This window comes from Alosa alosa, chromosome 2 (genome assembly GCF_017589495.1).
Source record: "Alosa alosa isolate M-15738 ecotype Scorff River chromosome 2, AALO_Geno_1.1, whole genome shotgun sequence".
NCBI classification, from domain to species: domain Eukaryota; kingdom Metazoa; phylum Chordata; class Actinopteri; order Clupeiformes; family Clupeidae; genus Alosa; species Alosa alosa.
This window is the reverse complement of record NC_063190.1, coordinates 16,366,331-16,382,692: the sequence shown is the minus strand read 5'-3', so window position 1 is coordinate 16,382,692 and position 16,362 is coordinate 16,366,331. Positions and strand designations below refer to the sequence as shown.

At 38.3% G+C, this 16,362-nt stretch overlaps 1 protein-coding gene across 2 annotated transcripts in view; it reads left to right on the top strand.

Moving 5' to 3' along the window:
- The window catches only part of kcnj6 (potassium inwardly rectifying channel subfamily J member 6), a 28,955-nt gene extending 14,688 nt beyond the window's left edge, over positions 1-14,267 (top strand). For both annotated transcript variants that reach the window (XM_048237708.1, XM_048237709.1), the window contains exons 2-3: positions 2,837-3,761; positions 11,755-14,267. In XM_048237708.1, the coding sequence (XP_048093665.1) occupies positions 2,861-3,761; positions 11,755-12,092 (1,239 nt within the window). In that variant the 5' untranslated portion in view covers positions 2,837-2,860 and the 3' untranslated portion in view covers positions 12,093-14,267. The remainder of the gene's footprint in view (positions 1-2,836; positions 3,762-11,754) is intronic.
- Positions 14,268-16,362: the final 2,095 nt, after the last annotated feature.

Below are 16,362 nucleotides of genomic sequence, written 5' to 3'. Positions count from 1 at the left end.
AGCATTGTTTCATCACGCCATTGGCATCTGTATGATATTAGCTTGTTAGTTTCAACTTTATTTTACTGATGCAGTACAGTAGAATATGCTATTATATCTCATTGATTAAAATTGATGCAATTGATGATCTAAATCAACTGAAGCAGGAGGCCGGAAAAAGAAAAATGGCAGCAGAAATGGCCATTAAATGGAAAGTAAATAACATTTCTGGAACATATATAGCATGGGTTGTCAGCAAATGTATGAAGATATTTTCAAAAATACAGCATTCAGGAATTATATTTCACTATAATATGTCACCAAAATGAAAACAAAAAAATACATTTTAACTTGAATTGATCCAATCCAAAGATTTCTGTACTTGAAATGGATGCAATTATTGCAAATTTCATTAGATAATGGCGCATTTACATACCTGTAATATATCCCTGTATAAGCATATAATAAACATAAACAGGGTGATAACACACAAAAGCTACTACCAATGCAATGTTATCGCTTATTTTCTAGCGCTAGTAGGTATACTGTCACCGACACAGGCTCAGACAACAGAGAATCGGGTTAAATGGGTTTATTTCACAAACTGGCAGGGTTTAGTAAGTCCAATGGAAGGCAGGCAAAGGAGAAAACACTCAGGGGGAAAACACTACTGAAGCACTGGAGTTTCAAGGTACAGGAGGTGACCAACAGCGAAGAGTCCAAACAATACTCACAAAAGGCCCACAGGAATCAACAAGGTCTCAACAAAGTTCGCACGTAACACTCAGGAGAGCTTCCAGGTAGTAGGGGTGTGACTTTCGAAACCGACGTCTCGAATCAGTGTTGAGGCTTCGAAGCACACGTGTTTCGAAACACTGCTTCGAAACGTGGTTCAAAACCAACTAAACTCTCAGAATGGTCAAAAATCGAGAGTTTTTATAAGAAGAAAGTGATTTAGAAAACACTAGTGGCAGCAATAAGATTCTCTTTATTGTGACTTCATGTGGTCTCCCATCCAGTAATTGACCAAGGGCATGACCGCTTAGCTTTTGACATAGACTAAACACAGGTAACACAGTGAGCCACGAACTTTAAAGACTACATCTCCAATACGAAGAATTTGACAGATTTGTTTCACCCTAAACAGCTCTGAGGTGTCGGAATTGTTTCGAAGCCTCGGAAAAGTTCGGCACAATTGCTTCGAACGTTTCAGTGTTTCATAAAGCCTCGCTTTGCCCATCCCTACCAGGTAGGAGTCTGAGTCTCTGGGGAACCCTTCTTCACGCCGAACAGGAATGAGGGGTTGCCAAAGACGAGGCCAGACAAAGACTGAGGGGAGACTGGGGTTTAAGTAGGGAGTGAGGCTGATTGGGAACAGGTGCAGGTCATTAGTAGACTGGGGAGAGTGAACGAGTGAGGGGAGCATCAGGAGAGTGAGCAGTGGGTGTGGCTGGAGGGGAGCCTGGTGTGGCTGTGACATATGCCTTGCCAAAAATCACTATGAGACTCATTCCCCTACAGGCCAACTCTTCTGGCTCAATGACTATAGGGCCTATTTTTGTATTCAGAAAAAAATAATAAATTATTATATTTTACTATTTCAAACAATTTTACACGTTTCTAAATTAATAGTCTACAAGAGTTTAAGCAGCTATCTGGAATGACAGGTTTGTTTATCTGTCCTTCACATGTTTTTGATGATTATAAGTGGTTTGTTTGATTTGGTGTTTTAAGCCCCCAACGTCGTCTTCCAGGCAGCGCTGCTTGGGAGGCACTAGGGTTAGGGTTAGGGTTAAGGTTAGGATTATGTGCCTTGAAGTCGATGGTTGCAGCGCTGCCTTGAAGTCGACGGTGGGGGCTTAAAACACCATCAAGCATTTGATAGATGAGCATTAAGATCTCTAAACCAATAGGGCCCCATCTAGTAAAGTCAGCAGAGGGAAGTCAGATGCTAGCTAAGCCCTGTCCCTCTGTCATACCTTCCCCAGCCACCACACCATCCTCTCAGCCAGTTGGTTGCTTCTCACCCCAACAGTTGGGAAAATGGTGAAAGATGGCAATAAAGCAAAGATGAATATATTGATTTGGGTAAAGTAAAACACAGTATATATGATATATATTTATGTGAGCTTTTTGTCAGTGAATACTTTCAATCAAGATATTTATTTGTAGTCTTGATGGGAAATTATTCTGATGGGAATGATAGATCTGGGGGATGTGTGCCAGGAGCCAAGTGAAGCTGGACTAATTGAATTTCCTACCTCTTGTCTATGCTACTGCCGGTGTCCTGTGGCACAGGGATTAGTCATGAGAAAAGCTTTGCAGAGCTCCATGTAAATGACTAGTCTGACAGGGCTTTAAATAGAAGCATCCCGTTTTCCCAGTAGGTTCCATGCAAATACATATTTTTGTACTGGAAAGATGTGAGTTGAATTATCAGAAGAAATCATGCTTTCTGGTGCTTACATGGAAAATTCTTGCAGGCTGCTCTTACTCCAAAATACACAAAGGTGCTTCAGGTATGTCTAAAAGCGTTTAGCCCTTGAAGAAATCCTATTATATTTCTTGACCATGGACTTATTACTGTCAGACAAGTTGAATAGAAAAGGCTGAACAATGCCCCTAGTCCTTGGCAGGTTTTTTTTCTCCAAGAAAAGAATATGTTCTGACAGCTCTCTAATTTGATTTTGTGTTGACCTACTATGCACTCTAGGTAGCTGATCTATGCTCTAATGCAGTCATCATCTCTCAAAGAAGTTGTGACAATCCGCTCAACCCAGGTCTTTAAGCAGCTCACTCATTAACCTTTTAATTATTCTATTCTAATTCTTGCTAACCTTTGTGTTTTCTCTTGTAGGCTAAGATCTTTATAAATTCCCCAATGGAGCAGGATGTGGAGAGCCCTGTTACAATCAGACAACCCAAACTGCCCAAGCAAGTCAGGGATGATCTACCAAAAAAACGTGTGGAAAAAGAACAGGCAAAAAAGAAGATCCAGAGATATGTGCGCAAAGATGGAAAGTGCAACGTGCATCATGGCAATGTTCGTGAGACATATCGCTACCTTACGGACATCTTTACCACTCTAGTAGACCTTAAGTGGAGGTTTAATCTTTTTATTTTTGTCTTAGTTTATACTGTAACATGGCTCTTTTTTGGTTTCATGTGGTGGCTTATTGCATATATCCGAGGTGATTTGGATCACATTGGAGACAACCAGTGGACTCCCTGCGTTAATAACTTAAATGGTTTTGTATCAGCTTTTTTGTTCTCAATAGAAACAGAGACAACCATTGGATATGGATACAGGGTCATTACAGACAAATGCCTTGAGGGTATTGTCCTTCTCTTGGTGCAATCAGTGTTGGGATCTATTGTAAATGCCTTCATGGTGGGTTGTATGTTTGTGAAGATCTCGCAGCCCAAGAAGAGGGCAGAAACTCTAGTATTCTCTACCAATGCAGTCATCTCCATGAGGGATGGTCGATTGTGCCTGATGTTCAGAGTAGGAGACCTTCGTAACTCACACATTGTGGAAGCCTCTATCAGAGCCAAGTTGATCAAGTCAAAGCAGACAAAGGAAGGGGAGTTCATTCCCTTAAACCAAACAGACATGAATGTGGGCTATGACACTGGGGACGACAGACTCTTCCTTGTGTCACCACTTATCATCTGCCATGAGATCAACCAGCACAGTCCTTTCTGGGAGATCTCCAAGGCCCACCTGGCCAAAGAAGAGCTCGAGATTGTAGTCATTTTGGAGGGCATGGTGGAGGCAACAGGTAAGCATAATGCTTTACCATGCAATTCAGTGATAATCAGGTGGAGATATATAAATATAATTTATATAAATTAAATCTGTCATTACCTCCCCTTTAGTTAGTCTTTAGTAATGATGTGGAACGTTAAATTAAATGGTTGGGAAATATTATTGAAACAATGTGGAGATTGTTACAAAGACACACAAGCAGTATACACTTCCAGTAAAAGGAAGGAAAATAGGAATTCCTTACTTATTATTATACTTTTTAAGGGAAATCATACCAAAGCTTTACTGCCAATAACGTTGCAGAATAACACCTTTATGCACATGACTTTATGCACATCTCACTGACCTACAGTCTAACATTATCAGGATTATTCCTGCATACTGAAAGGCAACTGTGTCAGTCAAATTGTATGTCACTTCTTTGTGTCAGTATGACAAAATGTTACATATATTCGATATGTGTCAAGTTAATTTGGCTATTTTGCTACTTCTTAATTTATTACTTTATTTACAGCCCCATTTCCAAAAAAGTAGAATGTGCAGAATGTAAATCAGAATAGAATAATCAAAATCACGTCAACCCATATTTAGTTGCAAAAAGAACATAACGGTAGGCAGCATATCAAATGTTGGAACTTACAAATTGTATTTATGAAAAATATACACTAGTTTTTATTTTGATGCCAGCAACGCGTCTCAAAAAAGTTGGGACGGGGGCAACAAAAACCTGAAAGAATAATGCTCCTTGAAATTAAGTTCTGTGAAGGATTCTCTAGTACATATTATCATTAAAATATTCAGAGGATCCAAATAAATCTTTGTACACAAGGGGCAGGGCTGAACAACAATATTGGATGGCCATGATGTTTATGGTCTGTTTCAAACAGACCTGTTTCTGTAGAGAAAATCACTGCATAGGCTCTGGAAACTACTGATTACCATTGAACATAGTTTGACACTCCATCCACAGATGCTGGTTAAAACTCTACAAAAGAAACCATATTTTTATTTTTAAAGGCCAGTTGTTTCACGGATCCAGGATACTACTGTATGCACCTTGATAAAGTTCCCTTGGCCTTTGGAATTAAAATAGCCCCACATCATCACATACCCTTCACCATACCTAGAGATTGCCATGGTTTTATTTCAGTTAGCCTATTAGCTGGTTTGATTTGCATTGAGCTCAATGAGCATAAAAATAAAACCAAGCCAATCTCTAGGTATGGTGAAGGGTATGTGATGATGTGGGGCTATTTTAATTCCAAAGGCCGAATTGCCCTTTTTGCAATCATTTACAAAAAAATCCCCTCTTTAATGTCACCGTGAAAAAAGATTTCTACAAAGATTTCTACAAATTAATTAAAAATATATAATGCAAAATAAGCGATTGCATAAATATTCACCCCCTTCAGCACTAAGTAGATGCACCTTTGGCCGCAATTAAAGCATGGAGTCTGTGTGGATATGTGTGGATTTTTCTTTGCAAAACTGCTCAAGCTCTGCCAGGTTGGAAGGAGATTGGGTGTGAACAGCCCAGCCACAGATATTCTTTAGGATTGAGGTCTGGGCTTTGACTCGGCCACTCTAGAACATTCACCAATTGTTGTCTTCAAACCATTTCTGTGTAGTTTTTGTTGTAGACTTCAGCTCATTGGAGAGTAAATCTTCTCCGGAAATCATAGTTCCCTTGCAGGCTGAATCAGATTGTCCTCTAGGATTTCCATATATTTTGCTGAATTAATTTTACATTTACCTTTACAAGCCTTCCAGGGCCTGCTGTCGAGAAGTATCCCCACAGCATAATGCTATACCACCATGCTTCAAATTCCGGATGGTGCGTTTTTGGTGATGCAGTGTTTGGTGTCCGCCAAAAATAGCATCTAGTCTGATGGCCAAAAAGCTCAATTTTGGTCTCATCAGACCAACAAAACTTCTTCCATTTGACCTTGGAGTCTCCCACATGTCTTTGGGCAAACTTTAGTCAAGATTTAATATGGGCTTTGCCACTCATGCATAGTTTCTGTCATGAGCTCTCTCTCTGCCTGGTAACACGCGCTGATTAAAGTCTGATGACCTCCACCTGTTCCTGCTCTGCTCTGCCTCACCCTCGTTTACCTACCAGCTGCACTGCATTCACCACTCATCATGCCCGGTATATAAAGCCTTGCTTTTCAGTCCACACTTGTCAGATCGTCTGCAAACCGCACCAGTTACCTGCCTGTCTTGAAAACGACTCTTACTCTTTGCCTGTGAACCCAGACCCGGCTCGACTACTTCTTTGATCTCCAGCCCGGTAATCTTGACCTGCCTTCCGTCTCTCTTCTCTGAATACAGCCTAGCCCTTGACTGTACTGCTGCTTCGTTTCAATTGCTGTTGTGTGTGTTTTCCCCAGGACTTCCCGGATCATCCAGCTCCTGCCATTGCTGCTTTCGGCTATTGGGGAACACACACACGCAGACTCTTGGAACTCCCGGAACCCCTGAAACCCCTGTAACCCCCAACCCTTAAATAAACATTCTAACGTGACGCTTTTGTGGTCCTCGTCCTGTTTGGTGTCTGACAGTTTCTTCCATCTCAGCTGCTGAAGCATGTTGTCATAGGTGCCTTGCCCCACCATTATTCTTCTTCAACAGTCACTCAGTTTGTGGTGATGGCATGCTCTAGGCACATTTGCCATATTCCCTACATTCCTTAATGATGGATTTCACTGAATTCCAAAGGATGTTCAGTGACTTGATTTTTTTTTTTTTATCCATCCCCTCACTTATGCTTGTCAATAACCTTTTCTTTGAGTTGTTTGGAGTGTTCTTTTGTCTTCATGGTGGAATTATAGCCAGGAATACTGATTGACCAGTGACTGGACCTTCCAGACACAGGTGTCTTTATATTACTATACTTTAGACATTCACTGCACTCAGGCATCTCACTAATTGTGAGACTATTAGCACCAATTGGATGGACCCCTGTTGATTTAGATCAGTCACAAAAAAGGCCAAATTAAATTGACAAAGATTTCATTTATTAAAGTAATAAAAGGGGAAATATCTACGAATATTTCTACGAGTAATAAAAGGGGAAATATCTACGAAAGGGGAAAAAACTAACAATTTTAGCTCTAAAACTCATTTAGTATTAATAATTGATTTCATATTTATTTATTTCGTAAGTGACCATGGTATAAACGGGATAATGCCCTTTGATGCGTCCATTATCAGTAATAAATAGACTTTGCGGAAGCACGCCTCCGCGTCGTCCACTTATTTCTGATAATGGACACCTCGTTGGGCATAATCCCTTACTTGTTCATTGTTGCTGTTGTCATGGTATATGACACTATGCCATTGCTGCCCCAGTAACAATTTCCGTTGCTTGGCAACAGTAGATGCTAAGTCTATTGATTGGTAGGCTACTATTTTTTTTGGGAGCAGAGGATGACCGAAAATGAATGATGGAAAAAACAGAATTTGACTTCTTTAAACTAGATTAGTTGTACGTGGAACCGATCCACAGCCGTGGGTATATCCCTTACAAACCCCACTCTCACTCATATTGCTTAAATAGAGTAGGCTAAGTGGACATTTGTGAACCCTTTTTGATTAGTTAATTTTTCATCATTAAGTTGACAGATGTGGATCATATCCATGGAAACATTGCACATTGGTCTATGTGTGAGACGTAAAATTTGTATATATCCACGAAAGGACTCACAGAAATCAAATCATATTCTTGATAGACTTGGAATTGTTATGGTGAACTGCCTGTAATAAATTGCGCTGTAGTTTGTGAGGTTACCATGGCAACTGTGGTTGATGTGTGAGTGTAAGCAGAGCCTCATCTTTGTTGGTGCCAAAGTGAGAAGGCAGGAAAGCCCACTGCTGTTATATAACAAATGTTATCTAAACAGCAGGGCACACCAACCAATGGCTATGGTAATATTATTAGCCTTTCAGTGCCTTCTATTCCTGTTGAGGTAGGAGGTAACCACACATTTTTTTTCTATTAGTTGCTCTGTTTCTTTTTTGGACATCCATCAATCCATGTTCCATCCTAATGTAGAAATTAGTATCAATTGTTGTTGCAGATTACAGATATACTTACTTTTGTCAGGACAAAGTGTTTCATGCTAAATGTGTTTCCAAATGATGTCTCATGAAGACTTGAAAGGTATATAGCCAATATCCTACTTGACTAAAGCTGTTTATTTTTCTACTAATTTTTCCCCAACTAATCTCTTAAAGAGTTCCCACACATTCTGTAAGATAATAGGCCGAATCCATATTTCTCAAATTGACCGTTCATTGTTGATTGTATTTTATATAGGTCTGAGCATGCATGAGATGACTGTTCTGCATTAATCAGATTGATGAGCACCAGTGATAATTTATGATCATTCAGTGATCATTCTTGAACATCAACAAGGAATAGGCCTACTATACAGGTCAAAATAAAAAGCTCTCAAATGTACAGTAGGCTAAAAGAACACAGAGAGTCAATTAATTAATTAATTAATTTCAAATTTGTCAAATTTCAAAAAATATGTTATTACCCTGCTTGATTAAAACAGCTTGAATTTGTGTAGCCGGTCAACAGCCTAACAGATAACAGTAGAAGAAGTAACAGACAGGTACTGCGTTTAAATGGTCTGACATGCTGGTTGACTGCTATTGGGAGGAACAGTTAGCAGACAATGGCCACCAAAAATGTTTTGGTCCACTGTGGATATTCAGTGTGCAGTGGATAGGCATAGACTCATTCAAATTTCACACAATGCCAGGATGGCCTAACTGTGAACACAATACCATGGTGGCCTAACTGTGAACACAATACTGGTGGCCCAACTGTGAACACAGAAGTACCACACACACCAGTTGTGAATCAGCCAATGTGTTCAGGCCCTTAGCACCTATCCTCAATACTTAGACTGTGCTTAACATTGCCCATAGACAACCAGTGGACCCACACAGCACAAGCATGTTGTAGTGTGCTTGTGTAGCAGACAACATGCAAGTGTACTTTTATAGCACACATGTAACTTCATTTTGAGCTTTGAATTAGTATTTATGTATTAATCACTTATTATTAGGAATATAACGATACTCTCCACTCACGATTCAGTACGATTTTAAGTTTGAAACGCAATTTTCTCACAATTTTTTAACAGAAGAATCTGCAGACAAATTATGACTGAAAAATATTCCTTTATTTATATAAACTGAGAAGAATACAAGGTCTGAGCTCGTTGCCACCCAAATGTCCCAGGTAATGCGTATTTTGACTTATTCGGCACCCTGATGAGGTTGTTTTAAATTAGAATAATCATTTGACCAATCTGACTCCAATTTTACTATTATTACTAATCATTGTACTGACGTCTGAAATCAAACAAGTGAAATCAAAAGCAGATTATGACCTATTCAACAATTGCATTGCGATTATTTTTTATTTTATCTCAAACATTGTAATCTTCACACATTTGTATTGATTTACATCCCTACTTATTATCATTATCACTTGTATTTAGTTCTTTATTGACATTACGATATGGTGATTGGTATAAATGACACCCAAGCCAATAGGAATAGCATTACTAAATCACCAACAAGCATAGCAGGGAAAGCAATGTAACAATTACATTAACACTGGTTAAACCAGTGCCCTTTGCTGCTGCATCTTTGTATGTCTCTATGTTTTTATGCCGACCTTAAACATATAAATGTTGAAATTAGCCACGGGGACCCTTTAGACAGCTGTGCACAGCAGAATGGGATAAAGGGAAAGGTTGTGTGGAATGGTGGGCATGTGAGGAGAGGAATAGCTGGTGGCACTTTTCATGGCTGACCTGTGTCTGTTACAAGGACTTTTTGACACACAACATCACATGGGGCAATGTGGACATAAGGTGCACAGAGCAATGTGCACAGTGCACAGAGCAACAAGGACCATGGTGTAAAAGGGGAGTCACGTCTCCCATATGGAAGGAGGAAAAACAGTCCATGATTGGTATGTGCAGGGATGATGTTTCAGGACCCCAATGTGCATTAAAACAATCAAATAGTAGGTTAGCTATTTAGCTATTTAGTTGCAGGAGTTGATGATGTTATTCTCTATTCTGCCATTAAAAGTAGCTTTCCACTGGAAGAAAATGAAAGGGTGAACAGGATTTTAGGATCAACCTTTAATATATAATACAGTAATACAGTATTATATTATTATTATATTATATAATTATGATGAGTAATACACTGCCCATTCTTAATTACATTTTTTGATAATTACAGTTGCCACTCATCAGTGGTAGCATAGACTTAATATTGCGAAAGGTTTTTGATGAAACAGACACAGTGCTGTGTTCAACCTGACCCTGACTAAGAGGCAAAGCTTACGTAAATGTGCTGGTTTTGGACTGTGGGTGTCTGCCGTCTCTGTTTACCTCAGGGCTGAAACTGTTGGTTTTGGTTAAAATTCGTATATCTGATTGTGTCAATGTGCTTCTTATAGCCTCTCCTAATCTGCTGTTCATAACAAACTAATAAGTCACGGAACACTGACCTTTTTGACAATGTCTGGTGAGCTCCTCTGGTCTGGTCAATGTAGATGCAGATAATAGTCCAGGAAAAAAAGGAAGATTTTGTTGCCGGTTTGTTTGGTTTCAGTAAATTTGTAAATGGAGAATTACTTTTGTGCACAGATCCACATACAGATATCACACTATTTTGAATAATTCCATTAACAATGAGAGATTGACTTGGAAAATAACAGCCAAATAAACATTGACCAGCATGACCAGGAATGACTACTCTGAATAACTCAATTCCTTTTCACTGTATTCCGCAGAAGCACTTTCAAGAACATTGTTCCTAATAGAACTCTTTTATCAGATCTCCCTGAAGTATCCCTATGTGCCTCATGAGATTTCAAGTGCTTAATTGTTTCATTATGGAACTGATCAGAACCTGTGACTTTGTTGTATCAAAATGTGCAGCAGTTAAATGCGAAAGGTACACAAAAGATCCAAAGAGCACTCTGTAAGTATCAAGTGTAGTAAGTACCAAGGGGAAAATCAAATCAAATCAGATATCATTTCAATATGCACTGTAAAGTGGCCTTTAGGGTGAAAAAGTATTGATATGACCTAACTCTATTGCTTATTTTCAGAGGTGTAAAAGTCTGGCTTCAGAAAGTAAAAGTCCTGCCACATTTTTGTTCTAACCATTCACTTAATCAGCTGATTCTAATTAGCACAGCTCTTAAGCCAGGTAGATCAGGTAATTAGTGATATCACCTGTGTGAAGAACCAATACATGACAGGGCTTTTGCTGTCTGAATCCGGACTTTTACATCTCTGCTTATTTTGAAGTTATCTGCATTCTGAAGTTCAGCCAGTATAAGCACTGCTGATTAGCTGATTAGGCCTATGCTGTCTGTGTTGATGTAAGTCTACTGTGCCTCACTTCCAGGCCACACAATTGTTTCTTTTGCTCTCCATCTTGTAACTGCCAGCTCAGAACTAAGGCCGCATTAAAGTACTTCTGGGTCAGCCAATGCTCTCACAACTTTTCAAGTACTTCAGTGCTCACCATACTCTAAGAACTTAAAAAGTCATATTTGATTACTTGATTGATTATACAATATAGATTATATTCTCAAAAATGTACAGCTTTCACTAGGTAGATTGTTTTCAGATTTACTGCACTTACACCATTTGTTAATGTTTTTGTTGTACACAGAAATGACTGAACATCTGCAACATCTGTACAAGACTACAACTTGTATATACTTGTAGCGTACTCTATGTCATATGCTCCTGTAGTCCACTCCATAGACAGATTAATCTAGATTCACCTCATATGGTATATGTTTTCAAGGGACAGATTTACACATGCAGCCTTTGTACATTGCATATTACAGTTTATACTAGATGTACTTTACCATATATGTTTGACAGATCCTGTGTAATGAACAATATATTTATTTATAACACCCTTCTATTCCTTGTTTTCATTAGGAATGACATGCCAAGCGAGAAGCTCCTATGTTTCCAGTGAGATCAAATGGGGCTACCGTTTCACTCCAGTTCTGACACTTGAGGATGGTTTTTACGAGGTAGACTATAACAGTTTCCATGAGATATATGAGACCAACACGCCTAGTTGCAGTGCAAGGGAACTTGCTGAGATGACAGCCCGATCCCGTCTCCCACTGACGTGGTCTGTGGCCAGTAAACTCAGCCAACAGGGAGTGCTGAACACTGACGAGCAGGAGGAGAAAGAGGACCACACAGGCATGGACCAGACAGAGAGGAACGGGGACATCGCCAACATTGAGAGTGAGTCAAAAGTGTAGAGGAGGCCAGAGACTGGAAGCTGATACGTCTTTCTCACCCTGTGCCCAAAACGGTTGAGTCACCTCAACTAGTGCAGCATAGAGACCTCAAAAAGGCTCAAATCTATGTAGACACCCCATATAACAACTTCAACATTTTGCAACATTAATGGCCCCAAAGATTACTGAAATGATGCCTGGATGGGGACGTTTGGGCAAATGCATGGTCTCAAATATAATTTCTAAAGAAAAGTTATTTTCAGATTTTTAATTGAAAGATTAAAACCTTATATAAATATATATATTCTAGGGCATTTGAATTTGTATTTTTGTACATATGTTTCAATATAGGTTTTGTTGAAGATGTGTGAATATTTGACAGGAGTCAGTTTGATACAAACACATTTAGACCAGGTCTGTACATATTTTATGCCTTATGTGATTATGCTTCTTTTCTTAGGGTTTTCCAGAATATCTAAGCATGTACAAAAAACACTAATTGATTACTGTACATAATGTACATAATGATCGTAGAAATTCAACACAAGTCACATTCTCCACTGGATGCAAAATTGTTTATCACACCAACTGGAGGCTTTCTCAGTTTCTGAAAGTGTCTCTGATCTCAGCCTTGCATGTCTGGCTTAATATTACAACAAATTGTCTTGTGACCAGTGGCTTAAAACCCTACAGGGGTGTTTGGATTTTACAATCAGTTTTCCCCTTTCTTACCTGTAGCCGTTGAGTTTATTGGTTTAATTTCTGCAATGCCCTTTAAGTTAGGATAAAATGTTTTGAGAATTTGTGTTGCTCAATCTCTCTCTCTCTCTCTCTCTCTCTCTCTCTCTGTCTTTCTCTCTCTCTCTCTGTATGTTTGAATATGTGTGTATTTTACTGTTTGTTCCTGTAAAAAATATGATTGCTTTAAATACTGCAGCCCATTTCTAGACTCTTAGCTTTTCAAGGTTTGGTGAATAGTTTACTTATTTAGTTTTTAGAAAGACTGCTATCAGTCTGTATTCAGAGATTTTGGGCATCATTTTGCTGGCAGCCTTATAATAATTTATTTTCTAATGAAGAGCATGGTTTATTTGATTAAATGGTTCAAACTCCTCATCAGAACTGTATTTACACACATTCTTGTTTACTTACTTCCTTGGCATGGACTAAAAATCCATTTAATATTGCAGTCAGTATTTGGAGAAAAGTAAACAAATATGTTTACAAAAACACAATGTTGTTCTATAACTGCCCACAGTGGTGTCCTTAAATTTATTGATTGCATCATAATTAACCAGTGGTTATGGAGATACAATAAGGTCTAGCTCTGAACTCAACATAAAACATGCAAAAGAAAACTAGAGACAATCAGCCAGTTCTGCAGTATTCAGGACACTCAGTGTTTGAATATTGGATTTGACCAAGAGAGAAGTATGACCAAACCAGACATAAACCAAGGTGTCATCCACAATAGAATGTAAAAGGGCAAGAGTATTCTGCTGTATTTGTGATAGTGCTTTTAAAAGATCTGCTCCTTTAAGAACAGATCAAATAATACTGTATTATTCAATAAGCCATTTGAAGGTAAGGGGAAAGCTGTGGTTACTAATACATTTAGACAACCTCTTCAAAGCTTGGAATCATTTCTTAAAATCCATTTTGTTATTCACAATAATAATAGATGTTACGAAGTGAACTTACTTTGTAGTTAATTTTAGATGGTCTATTTAGACACCTAGTTCTAAAATGATGACTAATACTATTTTGCGTCAAAGTGTTGTACAGCACTTATTTCACTGATTTTATTCTGTCCTAACAGTTTTTTTGAAATACAGATGGATTGCCAGATATGGCGTACAGCTCCCTGGAAGTTTAATTTTATTGACAATATGTAACTGTATTATTAATCATTTTTTAAGTTGCCAAACTATTGGGTTGTAAATATTGCTGTTTTAATTATTTGGGTGTTAGAGATGTTTTTCTTTGTCAACAGACCAGTCTTATTTCTTCAGTGAACTCATTGGAGAATGTTAATCTGACAATACTTCTGTCAGTTCTATTTCAGATGAATGAATTTTATCATGTCGGATAAATTCCAGTTAAATACATAAATAATGTGAAAATAAATAAATGGAGAACACATGTCAATGAAAGAATGGTGTTATGAAATGTCTCAATTAAAGATTATTATTGTTATTGTTGTTGTTGTTGTTGCTCCTGCTCTTCTGTTTCAAACAACAGGCTTAACATGAAACCCCATGTAAATGAACATTTCTGTAATTTTACCATAAATATTTGTCCTATCTAACTGCTGTAAAGTGGTTGAACCAGAAGAGAATCTGAAATGAAGAGACAACATTCTGTAGCCTATCAGCAAGCATGTGAATTTCTTTGAGTTCAGAAATGAAAATTCCACAAAGAGCAAACAATAGTGTGACCATAAACTGATCATTTACCATTTATATCATTTATATGGCATGCATTATGAGCCCTATACATTTTATATTGTCCAAAGCATGCAGTCCAGCAAGCTATGACTAAGTAGCCAAACTTTACAGCAGTGGTTCTCAAAGTGTCGGACAGGCCCCACTAGTGGGGAATATAGACATGACAGGTGGGGTGCGATGAACAAGGAGGAAATTAGATTTTTTTGTGCCCATCTTTCATAATGCCTTTTTTGACAAGGAAGATCATAGATTCAAAACAAAATAGCTACACACAAACATAGAAGTCATAAACAGACCGACATATGAATTAAAATAACATCTAATCCAGCCGATCGAGACGGGGAATGTACTGTAACGTACAACCAAAATGCAAAAAAAAAAAAAATCACGTTATTGTTTTTGCTAGGTTGATGGGATTAGGTGGGGCTTGAAATGTCTCCACCTCCAAAGTAGGGAATGACAGAAAAAGTTTGAGAACCACTGGCTTACAGTGCCCTCCACATTTTTTATTGGCACCCCTGGTAAAGTTGCGTAAAAAGACCTATATAAAATTGTCTGTTGGCCATTTATCTTTCTCTCACAGTGAAAGCATGGAAAAATCCAACCCTGATGGGAAGCAAAAGTATATTGACAAAAAAATACCTCATAAACAAATTTACAGCTCTCGTCTTCTCCTGACATCCCTTAAAGTTGTAGAATACAAAGCAAGGGTTTAGACAATTCTTTACCAGATCATTCTCTTGAGCATACTCCTGTTTAGGTCACCCCAGTTGAGTGTGATATGCTGTGAAGTGGGCCTTAGACAATGTTCAGACATCACTGAAACTTTATTTCATTCACAGATGTCATACAAATACAATAAAAATGCAGTTAGTGGCAATCAGGGGTAATGAAGTGGCCATCACTTATCCCAATGTGGTCAACTGATTGTGTGAGCCAAAGATGGGAAAATTCCAGAGGTTTACTTTAGTGAATGAAGCTGAATTATCAACCAACAACAACAACAAAAACACTTCCCATACATCTCCAACAATTGAGTGAATAAATACATGTAGGCCTACCATGGACAATGAAATGAAAGAATGCTTTGGGCCAAAGCACAGCATAGAAGAACTCAATGAAGACAGTAGCCTATAAAGAAATGAACGTCTATTTATACAGTATGTTGAAAAAACGATGCAATCAACTTTAAAAAACAATCCACCTTCTTTGTCTTCCATCACACATTTGCTACAGTTAAACATGACACGCAATGTTCATATAGGCACACATCAAGTTTATATAGTCTGAGCCCACCACCTAGTGGTCCTTTTGGGTTATTATTAATTAATTTGGCTGATGTTTGTATCCATAGTGACGCCAGTTATAGTCTAGGTCCTGGGTAAGATTTGTATGCACTTCATTTCATTTTCCATTCAATACAGCACAAAACACAATTACAAATATCAAACCAGAATTCGTACACATACACTACATGGTCATTGTAAACATTGTGATCACCTCAGAAATTCTGTAGCTTCAAGGGTTTATATGTATGCATATTTAATGAGATATTGCCTCATTTGCATTTTTTATTTTATTTTTTAGGCGTAGTTAAGTGTAATACAAAAAGTATTTCTCTTAATATGAAGATTAATCTGGTAGAAATGTATGGGGATATCTATAAAGGGAAAAATTCACCTGTAGTGTGATAATAGTGTCATCTGTTGTGGTCATTTTCAGGACTTTCGTCCCGGGTAGGGATTTTGGCACACATCCCACGTTGTTCAATGGGGTCATATTAGTCTACAACAGTTGAGCAAACTCAAATCTCTACTGTGCCTCTTGCAATAATGAGCTCGAAG